Genomic DNA, 20,631 nt, shown 5'->3' with positions numbered 1-20,631 from the left:
CAGCTGAGATGATGACATCTATAAATGCCACCCTAAAATGTTAAGCAGCCACTGAACAGAAATGCTGAAGATCTTGGTAATGATTAAATATCAGACTTAAATACCTAAATCCCTTTCTTGATTTAGTCAGACTTAGCTGATTTGCTCAAGAGCATACAATAAATCATTTAGCAGCAAAGAATATAATTTAGCTCTCCTGACTTTGAGTCTTGAAGTTAACTAATCGGCTATTGCTTCCCCACGTTCTCTCCAAGTGTGATGTTTCACCACTACGACTTTACATAATCATTAGGAGAGACTCAAATTGTAGAGGAATTGCTGGACATCCTGTTCCTGGAACACAGTAGGCCAGATTCTGCCCTTGGCCGCAGAAGTGACAATTCTGGAGTCACACTGCTGTACCTGAAAACAGGACTGTCCTGGTTTCAGCTGGGATAGAGTTAATTTTCCTCCCAGTAGCTGCTGTGCTTTGGATTCAGTAAAACTGCGCCATGGTAGAATGCCTACCAAACTCAGAACGCTTGTCTGCCGATCGCAGAGCTTGGTATTTAACATTTATACTCAGCTGGGATTGAAGGCATTTCCACACAGAGCATGTCAAAGATTCTTGACTGAGCTCCTCCTGGATCCAGTACAGAGCCACAAGAAATTCTGGCTTAATCCTCAAAAGAATTTCATTTATACCAGGAAACGCCCCAAACTGATGCTGCCTCTGGTTTGGAGGCTGTTCGCTGACAGTAGCGCAGAAATAGCTGCTCCTCTGCATGGGATACATATTCCCACGCTGGTCAGGTTTCCACCGAACAGACCAGTAGGAAATAGTAACCTGCACCCACTGGACGCTGACTGGGAGCTGCTGCATGAACAGCAGCTCTTGCTAATGCAAGAGAGAGGGTTGAGTGTATGGGAGACGGGATGACAAAAATGATGGGAAATGGGCAGATTCTAATGCACTAGAAGCTGATCTGCTACTTCTCTATGCAACCTTTTCATGAGGTTAATGAAGGCATTACAGAACAAACTTCTTCTAGGGAATTGTAGTCCCTTCTAGGAACCTTTCAGACATCCTAAACTCAGGATGTAATCCAGAACTGAATTCTTCTTGTAGTATCAATTCTCAGACGTGTAACAGGAGGAGAGTAAAGTAATGCACGTTTGTGTTTTTTTCACTCCAAGACATTTTAATCCAGTCATTTCAGTACTAAAGGCATCACTTTTTATTAAGTGCATTACCTTTTCAAGGTGCATGGCTTCTCACCAACAAAAATCCTTCTGGATTTTCCACTGTTTAGGTATTTTCCAGCTATAGTTAGCAGTGTTCCTCCAGATTTGGGGCCATAGGTGGGAGAGATACTTGTTATTACAGGATTCTGAGGAGGGTTAAAAATAAGAACAGTGAATTGTTATTTTTTTTCAAAATGTGAAGAATCTTAGCATTTCCATGAAGTAATACTAAAGCAAACAGGAATATAGAATTACCATACTGGACTGGACTCAGGAGGAGTCTCCACCCCGTTAATATTGAAGCTGTTTTTGACAATAAAGTTTTAATCATAGTGCTTACCACGTATGAAAATGTATTGAATTGTGTTTTGCCATGTCCAACAGAAACACTACTGGATATATTAAAAGTTGGATTTTTTGCAGCAGGAACTGTGCATTCCAGCCTTTGGAAAACAAGGAAAAAGATGGCATTACATTTTTTTTCTAGCTTGATTTCTTCTATTAAAATAGAATGACATCAAACTTGTGGGGATGGAGGATCCATACTAAACAAATCATCGATCTATGCATGTCAAGCATATTTCAGAAATAACTGCTAAAAAACCTGTGTTTGTCTTTTTTAATACTATATACAAACATTGTGGTGTTTATACTTGGTCAGAGAAAATAATTTTAGTATAGCAAATAAATTTCAGAAAAAAAGGAGCATGCTCGGGAAAACAAATACCTCCTATTCAATGGCTGAGTTGGTTTTTGGAATTTTCCTTTAGTGCCAAATTTTGGCAGACAACAGGAGCAGAAAAAGTGCATAACATACACAAGTTTGTTGTATAAATTTAAATATTACCAAAAATTAAACTTGAACTTTTGAGGCATTATGTGCCACTGTATTACATTATTTTTACACAGACTAATATACGAGCTAGTCTCCTTAAATCATTTTGTTTGCATTAAGACTGTTCAGAGTAGCAGTTAGAAAGTGTTCAATACATCTGGAGGGTGATGTTTTTGCTGCTGTATATACGAGTAGGGAAGTCGTGCCATGATTTGCACATTGCTTTGGTAGTAGATAGTCATATATTTTGAACTGAGAGACGGTATCAATTGAACTTCCTGTTTCTTGAAGTTAACAACCAGAATAACCTCTGTGCTAAATTTAAGCCATTATCTCACTGTCTCAAATACTTATTTCTGAGAAAGAGGAGGAGAGGTGCAGCTGCGGGTCACAAGCCTCTGGATGACGAAATACCTGCATCTTCTCACATTTCTCTCCAGCAGCTTTGCAGATCAGGAAGATGGAGGTGACATAACTGAGCCCAGCAGGATCCTGGCCAAAGGAACCTGCCCCCTTTTCAAATCTTTGAATGGTTTCGTTCTTGCCAGCTCCCACAGAGGTTGAACAGCATTTCGCAGACACACCAGAAAAAGCTGCTGCTGGAGCTATTGGCATTAACTAGATTTATTTGATCTCCATTTTGAGCACTTTTTTCTCAGGGAGCTTATCAAACCAAGGGATTGTTTCCTGTTTGAAATTTCAGAATCGGAGATGACACTTATAGACTGAATGTTTCTATCACAAAAAAATCCATACCACATAAAGAGTATCTGTATAAAAGGAAATTAATATTTTAGGTTTCTTACTTGTTTTTGTTGCTAGATTTTGCTTCCAGAGCACAAATTTGTCCTCCAATATGCACTACTGTATTTTTTAATTCAAATCTATTATTTTTGCTGAATCCAAAGTCCCATCCACACAGCGTCAGTTTTGTCCCACCTTCTAAGGGAGCACTGCTCGGGAGGATCTGTTAAAAAAACATTGTATTAGTTACATCAGGTTTTCTTGAACTTCAAATGCAGTTAAAGAATGTGCAAAGGAATAGTTTTAGAAAAGCATTTCTTCTGGTGGACTATGTCCTACCATTCATCTTAATTGTTCTTCGCCTTTCATTTGTCACATTATGAGCTTTCTCTGACAGTAGCAATAAATAACAAAACCTATACTAGAAAGCTTTGAAGGATAGTGTTTAGGGGCACTGAACAAGCTGTGCATTGTAATAGTCTTTTAAATCCTGCCGTTCTTGTCTTTCACATCTTATTTCTGGCATGTTAAACATACAATGTAGTTATTTTGTTAGAAGCTGAATGCTGAACACAAAAGAGCCCCCAAATGACCATTTTTTTGCCAGCTTGATGAAAGTTAGGTTCAGAGTGAAGTAGCTTCAAAGACACCAAAATCCGATATCGCGTCGGCTGTGATAAAGTTAATGTGACTTCTGCTATTCTTTCCTTAAATCTTTTACATTTGGTCACCTCTAATTCCGAGTTAAAAATAAACTATCCCTCAGAAACATAGAGACAATCTACAAAGGAAATGCTTTTTTTTTCTGCATATTGTAAATTGTCCTGTAAAATATAACAATGGTGGGAAAAATGTAGGAACACTATAGAAGTCTCACAAAAGTCAGTAAAAGTACTGGTCAGTACTGCCAGTAAAAAAAAAAATATCCAAAAAAAAAATCAAAAAGACATTGGTTCAGGGTTTATGGGGACTTTTAACAACACTGAATAATTTTGCAAACATACCAGTACCACTGGACGAACAACAGAGAATGAAAGTCTGAATTTATACTTGTGGTTATAGTGCCTAAATGTCTTAGATTTAATGCTTTAGGGATAGTAATTTTGCCCCTAAAATGCAATACAGCTGTGCCTTTCAAAGGACCCGACCATTTCCAAGCTGAAAGGCAACTGTTTGAGAGATACTTGGCTATTATTTCATCTGGAAATCCAGTAAGACAGCACATTTCTTTTCAACTCTCTTGTAGCTGTACTTCAAGACGCTCACAAATGAAGCATTGTAGTTAGACAGGCAGCTAAAGAATACTTCAAAAGAATTATACCATATATTCTATATGGGGAAATTTACTGCCTGCATTAGAAACCAGACAAAGAGTCTGATCCAAAATGCACTGAAGCCAGTAGGAACCTTTTCTGTTTTAATGAGCTTTGTATCAGCTCTCAATGAGCAAAGAAGAGGGAACCTATGCAGGAACTGTTACTTTTGCACAAATCCCGTAAAAAAGAAGGGATGCTCACACAACCCCCTGGCACACAACACTGCAGCTAAGAGCATGGAGCAGTGCTATATCCTGTGGAGTCTGTGCTACGTCCAAGTTTAACTTTCCCTTATTTATTTGGTTTTTTCTTCGAAATCTGAATTGACTTCAGATCCTAGTTTCCCACTCTATTTAATATGTCAGCACACTATCTATTTTTGGAATAACAAAACCCTAGCAGAAACTGAAATTGCTCTGTGGGGGTACAGGATGTCTCACGTTTTGTACAATAATGCATTGACATGGCATTTGAAGAGTCTGAAATGTAATCCATAAGTTAGCAAAATACAGGCGTTAAAATCAGACTTCACAAAGCCATACAGAATAAAAACCGAAGGCAATTAACTGATTTTGCATGATCTTATCTGCCAAAAGAGACTTGTGATAGCAGCCCATGTGCCTTAATTGAGGGAGAGTGAAAGAATTTACTATGTTCTGCCAGCAAATTTAGGAGGCAGTAGACTTCTAAGTAGATTGCAAAAAATAAACCAAATCTTATACTTTTTTATTTAAGTCCTGCAGAAATTCCCCCAGAGTGCTTTTATTAGTTTCTTTATATTTATTCGGCTCATTTTGTACAATGAAAGCACTGGAAGTCAAATGTAGTTTTGCAGACTTCTTGGGAGAGTTGACAGGAATGAATAGTGAAACTTCTGGACTTTCAACTGAGGCATACGTAAGCATTTTCTGTGTGCTTACATTGCACAGGTAGTAACAGAAAGTAAGCAAACCCCAAAATTATAAATGCTGTGAAATTTAGCATTCGAAAGTTCTCTACAGCAGAGAAACTCTACTGATAAGATGGAATAAGTCCTGCTGCAAGGCCTGATGTTCTGCTTCTCCCTGCTGCTCTCTGGACTGTGGCTTAAGGGACAGAAAGTTAACTTTTCTTTTTCATTTGGAAAGATGGAAAGTATTGTGGTTTTCTTTTGTTTAGGTTGACAGCCATTACGCTAATATCCACTCACATACTTTATAAATTGTTGGAAGAAAGTATCTATTTATTAAAGTTTCAACGGCCCATTCAGTTTAATTAAGAGGCAAGAACACGTATAGGCCACGTGAAATTTCCAGCATAACCTCCAACCTAAACAGGCAGCAGAAGGCCTGATGTTGTTGACATGTCTGAGATAAAAGCCATCTAAAATGACTCGCTTTAAAAACAACAACAAACCATATCAGGTTTTTAACCACAACAAAGAAGCAAAAGGGAGACCAATTTATTTCTTCTTTCACACCATTCACCTTTCAGTGCGACCTGGACGCCACATGCAGATGCCTGCGATTTGTTCCAGCACCAAGCGCTCTCCGAGGAACCTCCTCCGAGACCCCCAGCTTTCCTCTATCACCGCCTGTCCAAGCTGACAAAGCCCGCCTCGCTGCTGGCAGAGGTGGTGGGTGGGAGCGGGGTACGGTGCCGAGGCGCGGGGTGGGAGGTGGGCTTTGGTGGGGACGCATCTGCAGCAGGGGGGTTGCCCAGGCAGAGCCGGAGCTCTGTGCTCCCTGCAGGGCTGGGGTGCGGGGCTGCTCCCCACCACCCATGGCTACAAGGAAATGTGCTTAAAGGAGGGCGGAGAGACAAAGGATCTGCAGGACTCCACGGGAAGATGCTGGGTTTCTTCTCTGCCATCCCTCCTGGGGGGAAAAATCTAATTGTTTTTCTCCCATTGTACACCACTCTGGGTAATAACCTGGGAAAACTTTGTTGGAGACTTAGCTAATGTCCGTTGGACCAACCCTTGGAGAAGCTCTGTCTTCCCCTCAGGTTAAAGTGATCGTATGACATCTCTCGAGCAATCTGTCCCTCTGAAAACTGCAAAATGTTAGGGGGGGTTTGGGCTGAATTTCAGACACTATGCAAAGCAGGTCATCCTCTGTTTGTTAGGAACAAAACAAGCTTGTTTCTCATATTTTATGCAGATGGGTTTAAAGACAGATCAGAAGATGATGAATAATCTGTTTTATATTTTTTTCGGTAATAATGTTAAATGTCATGGTCCAGTAGAGCATGAAATCTGTCTTAACAGCTAGCAGTCCAAAGGGATTTAAGTACTCCACTGCATTTTTTTTTTCCTTACAAGCCTTCTAGAAGCAACTTCTACCAACGTGGGCACACTATAATTCGAGATTCACTTCAAGATCCATCGGTGCCACAGATCCATATTCATTACAGGGGTAGACTGAGCTTGTGCTGAGCAGGCAGGGCAGAGCCGTGTGGGGAAGGGGAGCTCCTGGACATGCCCACGCCTGCTCCCACCACCCCATGTCCAAGGCGCGCTCCTCTGGATGAGTCCTCCCTGCGACTTCACAGGGATCGCAAAGGTGGCCTTGGGGATGCACCCCTCGGTCTAAGCATCTCTACATGGGCGCCAGGTGCTTGCGTCTTAAGACTGCTGAATGCACACTCTCATAATTCAAATTAAAGAGCGCTACATGAGATCAGCACCTGCAAAAATCAGAAACTAAGCAGTTCAGAGCCTTAGAAATCTTTTTGGAGGCATGGCAAGATATAGCCACTGCTGGAAAGTTTTGCCAAGGAAAAAACATTCAGGGATGCTGCTTGTGCTTGAGGTCTAGGGAAGACAAAACAAGCTGTGCAGGATGGGTGAGTAGCTTGGGCCTGCAGAGGTATACAAAAATGTGTCAGGACTAATTCTCAGTGTAGTGATTCATAGTCTCATCCAAACTAAGGCCAGAAAGGACTATTTGATCATCCAGTACAGCCTTTTTGAACTAAATGTGTTCTTGTATAAAGGGAAAGTAAGCTATTCGCATTCTGCATTAGCAATTTCTTTACCTCTCCTGTACCCAAAGGTAAATAGCAATAGCAGGCAAGGCAAACACTCCTTCCCCCTCCCATTTTGGGTTTGATTCCTATAATGCTTCTCTGTTTCTTCATTGAATTTTGCCTATGTTAGTCCTAAATTTTGTATCTGAAGGGTGAACACAGAAAAAAAAAATACCCTGTAAACATGTGTTTCTAGATTTGTTTCTAGACTATTAGCAGTTTGGCCTGCCGCTCTTTAAAAAGTTGTTGTACATGAAATCATCTGCCTGGTTTAAAGAAACACATTATTTATGTAAAAAATACTTTTGTCTCCCTTTCTCTCTGAGAGTTTAGCACGTCAAATTTTCATCTCCGTTTTTAAGCTGCATGCCCATAAAGGAAAATGTATTTTTAACTACAAGGTGGAGTTTAAACGCACTAACAAAAGTAAATGCGTGTGAGTGCTACCAGAAAGTCTTATGCTCAGTTCTCTAGTCCCTTTACTGCCCTATAAACCTCCGCCTTCACAGCTATGTCACACTTCACACGGGACGATTCGGTTACACGTACAGCCTGCCAGCACGAATCCTGTGCTAACCATGGCTAAATTAAAACAGGAACACACCAGCGCGGCTCTCTGCTCATCTGTGCGGTCTTGTTCTCGCACACCCCTGACGGGCTTTGGCTGGCCGGCAGCCGCCGCCGGCTGTCCCCTGTCCCAGGGAGGGCTGCAGGCAGGGGCTCGTCCCCCTCGGTGGCGAGTGGACCCAGGGCAACAAGGAGCCAGGGAGGGTCGTTTGGAAGAAACATCTCCTCCGGGGTGGTGTTTTGGTTGACAGCTCTGAGCTGAGGTTAGGTAGGGGGGAGAGGGACTTTTCCCCACAGGGAAACACTGGATCCAGCACGGGGACGGACGAGGAGCGGGGACTGGAAACCTCCTGCGTTGAGTCGGGCTGTGGCAGCTGTAGGCGGGAGGTGCTTCCCTCCACCTCCTCCCTTCGAGAGGGGTCTGAGAGGAAGGGTGCTCCTCTTTGTGGCTGCCCCTTCCCATCGGAGCCCTGCCAGCCTGGCTCAGACCCGTCTTGTTTCCCCAGCACGAGCGTGTTGCAGGGCCGAGGCTCTCCTGTGGCTGGCCTGTCCACCATGAGCGCCTGAGCCCACGGCGCTCAGCCAGAGTACCTGCATCCAGCCAGAGGCTGTATGGACACTGAGGGGATTCGAGGAGGGCAGACACTCCATTTATCACAACTACATAAAAACAAACAGAAAATGTCCGCAGAGCGCAGACCACGTTCCTCAGAGACAGACAGATAGGAGAAACGCGCCGTTTTACCTCATGAACGCGAGGCAAGCAGGCGTCCCGGGTCCAGGTGCCGCCAGGGCAGTTGGCAGCCCGCAGGCACCGCGGGCCGCACCAGCCGCAGCGCATGAAGGCGGGCGCCAGCAGGCACTGGCTGCAGGACCGGAGGTGATGGCAGCCCGGCCCCGCCAGCGGGATCTTCGTTACCTGTCGGTGGAAAGACATCGCGCACGGATCCTTTTAATACATGCGCTGAGCGGCACGGAGAGCCTTTATTTATGCGATGCGCTGCGGTGCTGCTCAGGTTTCAGATGCGCAAGCTGCGGTTCGACTTCTCTTTAGCTCAGTAATTATAGGATCTTATAAGTAATTTAACTGACATGATTTTAAATTCGCTTGGGAGAAACCCTAAAGGCATCTTAATGTTATATACAGTTACTACCAGCATCTGGTGTTTACAGCCAGATAGCGGTTTTTTGCTGATGAAAAAAGAAAACAGCAGCGTGCTCCTCCCAATTCTGCACTAGTTCTTGGAAAAAACAGTGTATCTCAGTAGGCCTTGATTTTTAGTTAAAATATTAAAATTAGGATATAATTGCATTGCTGTATAAGTACATCATACTTCTTTACACTTCAGTACCTTCCTTAAACTTATTTGGACATTTTCTTGAAGATTACTCTTATAAATATCTTGTACATTGCCAGTAAATGATTAACAACCATCTTTACTAATGGCCTACATAAATTCTTATAGAACTCAATAGGTCAAATTATTGCTTACGATTACGGTTTAGGATTATCTGTAATATTATCTGCTGATGCTTTAAACCCATTCTACAATGCGTATCTACTTATGACAATAGCATATTTGTGACAGCTCTTCATCTTTTATTAACCCTGTATAGACTATATGCTAAAGCAATCTTCAAACCTTACTACAGACACTGACTCCCAATTTTAAACATACTCATGTAACTCTTGCACACACACCCCTCCTTAAAAAGTTATGTTATGACATAAACCAACAAAAGCCAGGAAACTGTGAGCACCATTCTTTCCTTAAGCCATTGTGTGTTTTTTCTTTGCCAGCACTTGAATTAAGGACAGGGTTTCAGCCTTGAAATTTGCATTTCCTGGCTTTTGTTGGTTTATATCACAGCTCTTACGTTATTTAAACATTTCTCAATATTAGGCCGTTGGTTTGTTTAGTAGGGAAAAAAAAAATCTTGGCGGAAACTTGCACCTCCAGTGTTCCCAAGGGAATGGCAAGGCTGGGAGGATGCAAAGCGTAAGGCAGCAGTGTGAACAGTTGCTCTTACTGAGAGTTGCTGCTCTGATGGCAGGTTTATACAGCGCACGGAAGGATTAGGTTATGAACCACTCACCTTTTTGCCAGTCACTACCAGGGTATAGCCATCATCTGCTACAGAATTCTCAACAACAACCTGGGGAGAGACGGGGTGGGAGTCTAGCTGAAAGCTGACATGTGGAGCTGTGAGTTCTGAACGGGAAACCACTATCTAAGAAAGAAAGAAATTGGGAAAATCAGCAGGCAGCAAGTGACACAAATGCATGCTGCTCAGCGGTCTCACGTTTCTGCCACTTCTCTGCTTGCATTAATTACTTTGCATTACATTGCATAATATTTTGCATAATGTTCCATCATGATCTGATTAAAGCGCTATAAAAACTACTTTATTCAACACAGCAAAATTATTGCTGTTGGAGGATCCTCAAAATACATCATATTTAATAAAATACGAAGGAGTCATTGCATGTTTTCTAGTCCTTTAATTTCAAGGATTGATAAATCAACCGTACAAAATGAAGACAGGTCATTTAGACAGCCCTGTGCATTTAAGAAGGAAGAATTTTATTGACAACGTCTATTTAAAAGAATCTTAAAACTCCAGGCCTTCAAAAGTCAAAAATTTTTCCATTTATTTTCACTTTGGCCCTTCAGTTTGAAAAGTAAATGTTGCCCTGTGTCAATAGTGTCTGGTCTTGCTGCAGGTGGGGCCACTAGAGTGCAAAGCTATGGCGGGCGCAGGTAGCGCTGTGAGCAGCTCTGCAGAGCTACGGGCGCATGGACCTCGATGCCCAGAGCTGGTGAGGTGGCTGTTGCTGCAGACAGGCTCTTTGCAAGACGTGACTGGGCACCTCCAGGTCTGGCTTCTGCTGATTCCTCTGCAGGAGCCGGGTGTCCGGAACTGAGCACTTGAAGCACCTCTTAAATGACAGGGAGAGCTGGAGGCTTCTCTGAAAGACGTTCCAAAACAGGAGCCTAATTTAGTTGTCCTGAAGCCCCTTTGCAAGAGCCTTCTCTCGCTCTATTGATTTTAGGAGATCTTAGGGAGATTAGTCACACCAGTATGAAATTCCCCCACTAGTCATCTCTCTGCATCTTGAGTTACCTAAATACTTCTGAGAATTTGGGCCTATTCCTGCAAACACACGCTTAACTTTACTACTGTAACTTTGTTGACTTTAATGGGATGAGTCATGGCTGTTAAGCACAGGCATAAAGCATCTGCAGATTGGGGTGGATATTCGATAGTGAGATTTTATAGGCTTGGGCCCACAGTCCAGAAGGATGTGCACCCAAATGTGATAGCATCAGGCAACAAAGGCAGAGGATTGTTTACATGAGAGAAGATCATGTTCATGTTTCAAAAGCTGCATCATGTGAAGTTTACTTAAGGAATTTAGATAATCAACATTTGCTGAGAAGTTGAGATTCAATAGGGCTCATTATTTAAAAAGATTGAAGCCATTCTGGAAATAACTTGTATGTCAAATCTTTAATTTTTCACTATAATGAAGCTTTTCTTCTGACTCCGAAGGCAGCATCAGAACAGCTAGGACATTGACTTACACGATTTCACGGGCTTTTCGCACTGCCAAGGTCTTTCAACAAGATGGCTCACTCCAAAACTAGTCTTAGAGATGCTGTAATTACAGCTGAAGTTTTGTTGTAATTCAAGACTTAAATAAAATATATGAGCAGTTAATTCATGGCAATAACTACTTCACATCCGAGAGGTATTTACAGTGTGGTGTTACAAGAGATCTTTTTTTCTTTAAAGTGAAACTAGCTTTGTTAAAGCCTTTGCTATGGGTTTGTTTCGCAGTACAGAAAGTGCAGCTTTTAGAAATCAATAAGGTCTGATCATTTTCGGTGACACAGAAGTATGGTCTCTGACTCAATGTATTAGGGCCTGAGCTCTGTTTTTATATTCAGGACAATGAAAAATAGAATGGACTGCAAAGCTGCATGAAAAAGCTTGATTAATGTTGGCATTACGGGGAGAGGTAGCACCACAGCTGCAAATACCTTTTTAGTTGATCATTAGCCATGTCTCATCTCGAATACCCACTGCTATAAAATGCTAAGAATTCTTTTCTATCATTAATCCAGGCTTCCTCTTATTGCCAAGTATTCTTTCTGATTGAGCCACAGTGTTAACCCTTTAAACACATCTGTGTTGCAACCTCAGAGCACTACATGAAAATCTGGATACCATCTCTGCTATCTTGGAAAAAATATTCGGTGCCTTAAACACTGACCGACCTTTATTTTACTGAGGCTGATAGTCAAATCACCTGCTCAAAGCCCAAGTGAATAGACTTTGACCTCGTGACATACAGGGAGCTCAAATTACACTTCCTAACTCCTTTGGGACTACAGAATAAAAGTCTGGAGTTTGCTTAGAACTAATCTACCAGCCTCCAGCACTGCTGTAACAGATACTAGATGCAAAAATGCTCTTTTTGGTCTATATAACTGTGTGGTTTTTGCACACATCAGCCTGGTCCTTGAAATCCTATCTTACTCTTATCCAACATAATCCTGAAAAACGCAATTTGAAGATAGCTTCTACAGCAAGAAGAAGAGGCTACTTAGGACTCCAGCGTCATTCTCGGAAGCCTCTGATTTTTATTCCTTGGGACTGGGCTGGTATGCGTACACTGTGTCTTTAATCTACTATGGACACACCACCATACAGGGGCTACTTCTACCATGGAAGTGGCTCAGTAGTACAAAAGGATTTCTCTTTACAAAGACTATAAAGTGATGGTTTGTTTCTTGTTTGTTTTTTTTTTTTTTTGAGGGGTGGTGTTGGGTTTTTTTTACATTTTAATAATGAATTTAATAACTAAGCATTTCTCCAGAGCATAAGAGAAACGAAAACGTATCGATGTGCCTGCACTCAAGCAGATGGGAGCGAGGGAAGGTTTTGCACAGATAAATAATTAACAAAAAGAGAACAAACGGACTTTAGCAGTAAATGGTCAGTCCTTGCAATAGTGAGAAGTCACCAGAGGTGTTCTGCAAGGCGTCTATGCTGGGTTCCATACTGTTCAATATACCCATAAACGAGTTGGAAAAGTGGTTGAGCAGTCCAGTGACAAAGATTTCTGATGATCTGAAGGTATTCAAGGTGAGAAGGATGAGGACAGACTATGAAGGATGGCAGAAGGACTTCACAGGACAGTGTGTCAAGGCAATAAAATGGCAGGTGAAATACAACAAAGAAGATGAATTTAAAGCAGTATATGATAGATGGTTCCATGAAAACGTGATCTCAGTGCTCAGCAGTAGTCCAAAAAACAAATAAAAAATTAGGAATTATTAGAAAAGTATTAGAGAACAAATCCTGATATTGTACAAATTCATGGCTTGCCTGAACCTTGAATTCTCTGTGCAGTTCTGGTTGCCTCATTACAGAAAAAGTATGACAAAATGGGAAAAGGTTCAGAGAAGGATGACAAAGATGACCAAAAGGCTGTAATGAACAACGACTGAGTGGGGTAGGTGTGGATGTGCTATGAAAAAGACATACAGAATCATGAATGGGTAGAGACTGTCCTTTTACTCTTGTAATAAAAGTATTAAACACCATGGAAAGACAAAAGTGAGAGTCAGGTTCAAAGCAAACAAAAGAGTAAGATTTCCTAGCAATATGTGATGACCTACAGGACTCCTTGTCAAAGGATGTGAATGCAAGAGGAATACACGTTCAAAGGGAAACTCCATGGAAAGAGCTAAACAGGCAAAACCCAATAGCTCAGGAAATCCCCAGAATGGAAAATAGTTGGAGGCTTGAAGCAGAAGGTATTAGGCATGTTGCCTGGGCCCCTAGGCATCCACTTGTCACCACTGCTGGAGACAGAGCACTGAACTAGACATACCCTTCACTGAAACCCATGTGGCTCTTCTGACGTTCTTACAAATAACCCTTCTGAGAATCACCTTCATTGTCAGTAACCACAACCCCAGACATCCTTCTCAAAGCAAACACAATATTTATGTCCCTCTATTTAAGAGGAAAAACAAAAAAAGTATGGGGTCTTTCAGCATAGCTCAAAGTGCTTCCATGAAGATAATAATAAACAGTTAATTAATTAATGACTATATTAATTAATATATCCTTTATACTGGAAGTCAGTGTGATCACTTAGGTCCATGAACATTAAAATAATTTCTTTAAATATGCTTTCATTGCCATCAGCTAGTATTAGTGTTCAGTAAGAAGACTTGACTGTAGCTTCGTTTATGCATAATATGGCAAATTAAGACTGTAATAACTTGAGTTGAAAAACAGCATGCAACAGCTTCTTTTAAAAATAGTTCTGATGCTCAGTTCTGCTAGTCAGCAGGATTGAATTACAAATGTTGCTGTCTGCATGTTGAAATATCTTCTGCAAAAATGAGAGGCCTTCTGAAAGCAATCCCATCTAAGTATCATATTGTTATTTTTTCCCTAGATGTCTGGCAGGTGTAGGCCATTACCCAGCAGAGATAGGCTCAGGGTTAACTTTATTGTGTAACGCCTCAAATGCCCTGGGATATGCAGCGTAGCCTTGCAAAGGGCACATATGTAGCTCTCTAAACGCTGTATATCATTCTAATCCATGGAGAGTATAATGGATCTCCTCTGAAAGGTGTAAGCTTTTCTACTCAAACTGAATATTAAAACATGTGTGCTCTCAAAACAGTTATTTGGCACCAGGTGTTAATTTTAATTTGACTACATGGATTTTACATTATGCAATATTTGATATTTTTTCTGGGAGCGTGAAGACACATTCTTTACCACAGAAAGAGCTGCTACTATAAAACTGTTAAAAGTCAAGCTGTAGATCTGAAAATGTTACTGATCTAGAGTTTGCCACAGTTTTGTGTTGGTTTAAAAATGATAAAGTGGAAAGGATTGCAACTATTCACATTCCTATAAAGGCATGTGTGCATAGTTTGCATTTAGCCTTAAATAGGTCAGACTGCCAGTACTGAAAAGCCAGGTGAATTGCTGGACCACAGCAGCCAGACAGCAGCGGGCACTGAGGACGGCCTTTGCAATGACCCGATGGGCATCCCATCACTCTCTCCTCCTTCTGGCTCCCTAAGGCTTAAGGTCCATGCTCATGAATTTCTTGACCTCCTCGCACTTGCTTCCAACATGGCTTCCCACTTGCACTGGTGGGTTTCGTTATGATAATATTTGTCTAGTAGGACAGGAACTAGATCCAAAGATGTTTGATCAGTTTGATGGTGGAAATGGCTTCCAGTATGCTGTGATATAAACTGGATTTGAACAGCCACGCTGAAAGATGCAAAGCTCTGTACTTCCTTGCTCTGCGTCAACTCATTTTGCTGATAGGCACCATGGCTTTGAGCCTCGATTCCTGGAGCGGTGAGGCCTTGCCACTTTGCTGTTTGCAAGAGAAAAGCAATGCTGAAGGCTTGGATCTCTTCTTGTTGAATTCTGGGATAAATTTTTCCAAGCCTTGACTGCAGTTACAAATAAAAAGCAGATGTGATTATTTTTGTCTGTACTAATTTCTGTAGCATGCATTATGTTCCCTGGCATGTAATCTGTGAAAGCAGCTACGACACATGTTAATTTCTCTCTTTTCAGGGAAATGAGATATGTGTGTTAAAGGTTGGTGGTTGTGCTGGTGTTTGTTTTTAATCATAAGTATTCCTGGGAAATGAGTGTGACTATCAAGTGTTCTGTCTGCTTGGATGTGAAAGACAACAGGTTTGTGCTCAGCATGTGAAAATATCCCAGACCATTGATCTGTTCGAGCCCTGTTCCTGTTCCTCATCAGACAGAATCAAGGGCACCAAATAAAACGATAGGGCAGCAGGTCAAGGAAACTCCAAAGGAAGCTCTTAATCGTTCAAAGCACAATGAAATGATGGAAATCATTGTCACAGCGTACCATGGAGGACAAAACAACAAATAATTTCAAAATACAATAGGCAAAATCGATGGAAAAGAAGTCCATCAAGGACTATTAAACACCAGATATGGGAGCAGTTTCCAGCTCAGGGAATCTCTGGGCCACTGAGTGCCAGAAGCAGGAGGGTACTGGGAGAGGTATCACTGTGTGCTTTCACTTCCCTCATACCTCTCCCTTATCCATCTTAGCCCCTGTCAGCAACAGGAAACTCTGCTCCTTGAACCTTTATTCTAACCCCACACATCCTTTCTGGGCTGAAAACCTGGTTAAAAATACTGGGATATAATGGGTCCTCAGAATAAGGCTTATTATTATTCTGTATTTTTTCATGTCTAACAAGTGCAGAGAGGCCCTGAAGAGGGTGAGTGGCCCATTGTGTGACATGCCGTACTCCGATGAGGCCTATCTATGCCATCATGCTTTGGTTCTCGTGCCCTAAGCCATTTTCAGTCCAGAGTCTGTTCAGGCGTGACAGTTTGTGACCATGTTTTGCTAAGGCTTGGCTTCTGAGCTAGAGCTGGCTCATGTCCAGCTCGATCAGACAGGACTGCAGCCAGCATGTGACTGACTGCAGTTCCGGGTGCATGTATATCTATGGGAAGACCCTTTCCTTACCTCCAGGAGAAGCAGGATGGATATCCCACTGCCCCGTGAAGATCAGAGGGCACGTCGGGGAGCTCCTCACTCCGCACACAGCCCGGTGCTGCCCCACCGTGCACTGAGTTTCACTGGATGAGAAGGCCCTGCTGCCAAAACTGCATCTAAAGAGAGTGGTTGCCCATGGTAGTTGTAAAACATACAGTGAAAACATCTCTATACCCCTCTTCCTCTAGAAGGTCACCAACAAGCAGCGTACTTGCTTGGGCTTTGCCTCGGTGAGGCCAGCTTCGAGCGTAGGGAGCACATGCAGTATTTTGCTTCCAAACACAGCGTTATGCTGAAAAGCAGCCTCTGCATACGTCAAGGGCATCGGTCTCCTTTTCATTGTTAAGGCCAGACCAAATGTGAGCTTTTCAGAATAAATCTTGTAAAACTTTCCCATATTCCACCCTCCTTGGAGCTATCAGAAAGATTTCCCCTTCCTGAAGAACTTTGCTCTTTAATTCATCAGTCAAACGTCACTCTCTGAAATAATACCAAGCTTCAGGCAGGGAAAAAAAAAAAAAAAATCACCTTGGAACTGAGCAAAAATAGAAGATATTTTATCTCAATATATCATGGCTAGCTTTTGACAAACTATAATTTCCCAAAATACTGGCTGGTAATGAAAGTGTCTTTTCCAGTTGTGAGTCGTATTGTCAGCGTAGCTTCTTTGGCTTGAGCAGAGTAAGGCTGCTTTACACCAGCTGAAAATCTGATTCCTCAGCTATAGCAGTGTGACTGGGTGCTGTTTTCTAATCAAATAACCACTGTGAAATACCTGATTCACTTTGCACCCAACAGCTGTACTTTCAGCCTGTGTTCCCAGTCACACTCTGAAAACAAGCACAATAAGAAAGGCCAAAACAGCTGCAACTTCTCAACAGAAAAAAAACAGAAGGCTGAAAAAAAGCTTGTTGTCAGGCTCCAGCTTAGGAAGGAAGTAAAACCATTTTTCTTTTCCGTCTCATGCATGTCAGCTGTCTTAGAAAAATTATTACTGCTCTGTTTTGTAACAGAAACTCCACAATATTTGGTAAACTACAAACTCCAATCTATTCATGGCCAAATACAGATTTAACATTTCTGATGCAGCCAAAACATGCTCAGTATGTCAATGGGCTGCAATTACTCTCCAGGAAAGCTTTGGAATTCACCTCCTGGCCCCAATTATCCTCCTTAAAAGAACTCATGAATCTTCTGTATTTGGACCATCCAGATCAATTTGATTTTAGTTTTAGATTTTGGTTGAAAAAAATAAACATTTAACAAAGAAGGCACTATTTCCTTTCCAGCATTAGTGCTTTCCAGAGCTGTTTAAGTGAATAATTCTATTTAAATGAACTAAAAGCATAAGCAGAAAACAACAGGTGATTATTCCTTGATTGGATAAAACATACCTGCTTTTGCAGTCTGAAAATTACTGGCTCCTCAGATAACTTTTTTTATGTAATCAAAATACAGGCTGTATTCTGAGTTGGGTCATTGGCGTGGTTTTGATGGGTAATGCCATAAGTTTCAGTGGAATCACGTGTAAAGATAGGAACAATTCATTGTAATATGTCTCTAAATATATCAAAACTCCAGAATCGGGTAGCCATCATCTACAGAAGGAAAACCTTTGTTCTTAGAAACTGCATGTTAAACCTTCTGATGACTTTTGCAGCAATGCTGTGCTATAGTCATGTGGTAAAGAGAGAAAAATGGATGGAGATGGAAACAGTCAGAGATGAGGCGTCAGTAGGAAGGCAGAAAGTGGTGAGCAGAAGAAAGTGCAAAAGGAGATGAAAGACAGCAAGGGAAAGGAAAGAAAGAAAAGAAGGAGAATCAAGTGGTTGGGTGCTGATCAAGTATAAGCAAGTATAATGGGAGAATATGAGAAACATTTCCAAATAAATTTCTCTCAGGTTGAATATCAGTAGCTTGCTGCTGCACCTACTGGCTTCCACAGCACAGGCTTGGAGCTTCAATTCAGTTTAGGTGGCATGATCACTATGTTTTCAACATCTTTTTTTTCCCCACAAAATGTTTCATAACAATTAAAGGAAACCCTAAATTAATGCAGCAAAAATGTGAATTAAATGTTCATTACTTTCATCGAGCTGTTTCGTATTTGGGCACTTCAAGGTGCAGTTGACAGAGACAGAGGTACTGTACTACTGTTTCTTTTAGTTGCATGGAGGACTGCTAGTGCTGAAATTTATGTCACAAACTAAATTGTCTAAATATGGTAAGGTTTGGTATTTCAAAGAGGATACAAGATGAACTGGATTCACTAGACGGGCTGAGCTGATTTTCTAATGTTAGAAACCTACGTATGAATATTTTCTACTTTTGCTTTTAAATAGCTGGCATGAAAATATGTTTGCAAGTTATCAGTACAATATAATCATTTTTAATACAGGTTTGCTGATAGGTAGAATTTTGCAACTAATTTTTTTTTTGAAAGCATACTTACCTCTGAAGGGATATAGTCAACTCTGAATAGCTACAAGGGGATTGCACAGGAAAATTCAATATTTACATGCACAAAAAGCTAAAAATATGAGTGCAAATGACGGTGCAAAAGTGAGGTGTGTAATAAGTGAAAAACTGAGGATTCTTTGCAATATGTTCCAGCAGATTTGTGAATGAACAAAAAAGAACATCATTACATTTCTTTGCTAAAAAATGTGGGGAAGTGTTTGGGGCATATCTTTTGATAAATTAAGTCATTGTGAGATTATCCTGATTTTTTTTAACCCATTTTACTTCAGTAATGGTCATTTAATAGCTCAATTTTTAATGATCTCCATCTCATTGCAGTTAATAGCTAGATTTCCATAGAAACACTGCAAATCTGCTTTAGTGGGACATTTGCTAATGAACATGTTTGAAAGCACTTCCTAGATAACTATTACTGAAAGAAAATAAAGATTTAATGTAAGTGAACATTCAGTTCTGCAAAAAAATGTGTCTTCTGTATCCTGCAGACCTAGTATCCCTTTCAAGGTCATTTAAAAGCAAAACATATACTAATGTTTTCATTTGGAGGTAGTGTTGTTAAAGGTAGCCAGTATGTTATTCTCTTGCTGGTTGCTGCAAGCCCTGAAAGAAAGAGCTCCTACTTACTACAATATGAGCCCAATGCTGACTTCCCCCTGTAGCTCAAGCCAATCTAATTCAATGATGAGAATATTTCTGCTAATGGCAATGTGCAGTTTACACAATAGCCTTTCTTTTGATCCATAGGTGAACCTGGAATGGGAAATGTATTCTGGAAATATTTTAATTGTTCCTTGAGTTGGGCAAATGTCTGAATGAAGTGTGTGGTTCAGGACTTGAATGAATAATTTAAAGAATGTTACAAATAAAAGTAATGCTGCCTTGCGCTTTCCGCCAAAGCTCCCTAAAAGCTTTGTGACAACCCAGAAGAAATGCAGTGAGTAAGACAGTAGTGGTTATTAACTGTATTTTGCAGATAAGGAAACGGCTTCAGAAAGGTTAAACAAATTGCTCATGTTCGCTGTGTGACCCAGTATCTACATCTAAGAACAGAGCGCAGGTTGCTGCTATGCTCAGTGCTTAGCTCTTAGCATTTGCCTCTCCTGAGCTGAAGCCAAACTGCATCTGAAAGTTACCAAGGTCATCATGTGAAGTTCAGGTAAAACTGGCAGGGTTGCCATGGAACATTTTGCTAAATTCTTATCTTTTAGAGAGAAAGAGAAATATGATTTTCTCCAGTTTTCCATCTGTCTTTTGTGGTAAATCACTTTGACCTCCCTCCCTGCAGGAGCATTAGGGATTTTGCATTATTGGTTCTGTGTCCCATCTGTACAGAAGACAGAAGTGGAGGTATAAGATTCCTTTTGTCCAAAAACGGTGCCAATCGTGAGCTAACAAATACTGGGGACAATATGTAACCCTACTTACTATATGTCGCAAGGACAGAGAATGATGGAAGGGAGAGAAGAAAGGGATGAAAATGAAAGGTTTTGGGAAACGGGGAAGCTGGAAGGGCACAGCAACTCATGATGGCAAATCTCATCAGGTTTCAGTTAATGGTAGTTGAGGGACAATGCTACTAACTACTCTGCAGCCTACAGAGCAAGAAGGGCCAAAGACTGCCAGTACTTCAGGAAGGCCACCAGAAGACAAATAATACTGGCAGAGTAAAAGGACACAGGTCCTTGGGTGCAAGAGGGATCCAGATGCACATCCAGCTGGAGTAGCCAAGCTCTCCAAGGTGGTCACTGCAGGATGACAGTGCTTGAAATAAGCTGAGTGAATAAAGGAAGCCCTTGGTACTTTCCAAGTATTTTGTCTTCTGATGTTTGATTTTGCCTGCCAAGTTTTTA

At 41.3% G+C, this 20,631-nt stretch overlaps 1 protein-coding gene across 3 annotated transcripts in view; it reads right to left on the bottom strand.

The window, feature by feature from the left end:
* MET (MET proto-oncogene, receptor tyrosine kinase) overlaps positions 1-20,631 on the bottom strand; it is a 91,280-nt gene that overhangs the window by 33,982 nt on the left and 36,667 nt on the right. For all 3 annotated transcript variants that reach the window (XM_075429407.1, XM_075429410.1, XM_075429408.1), the window contains exons 4-8: positions 9,793-9,927; positions 8,441-8,614; positions 2,866-3,026; positions 1,565-1,667; positions 1,234-1,370 (exon numbers count right to left, since the gene is read on the bottom strand). In XM_075429407.1, the coding sequence (XP_075285522.1) occupies positions 1,234-1,370; positions 1,565-1,667; positions 2,866-3,026; positions 8,441-8,614; positions 9,793-9,927 (710 nt within the window). The remainder of the gene's footprint in view (positions 1-1,233; positions 1,371-1,564; positions 1,668-2,865; positions 3,027-8,440; positions 8,615-9,792; positions 9,928-20,631) is intronic.

The sequence above is a fragment of the Opisthocomus hoazin genome, chromosome 8, assembly GCF_030867145.1.
Source record: "Opisthocomus hoazin isolate bOpiHoa1 chromosome 8, bOpiHoa1.hap1, whole genome shotgun sequence".
Lineage (NCBI taxonomy): Eukaryota > Metazoa > Chordata > Aves > Opisthocomiformes > Opisthocomidae > Opisthocomus > Opisthocomus hoazin.
Note: the sequence above shows the minus strand (reverse complement) of the source record. Positions and strands in the feature narration are given on the sequence as shown.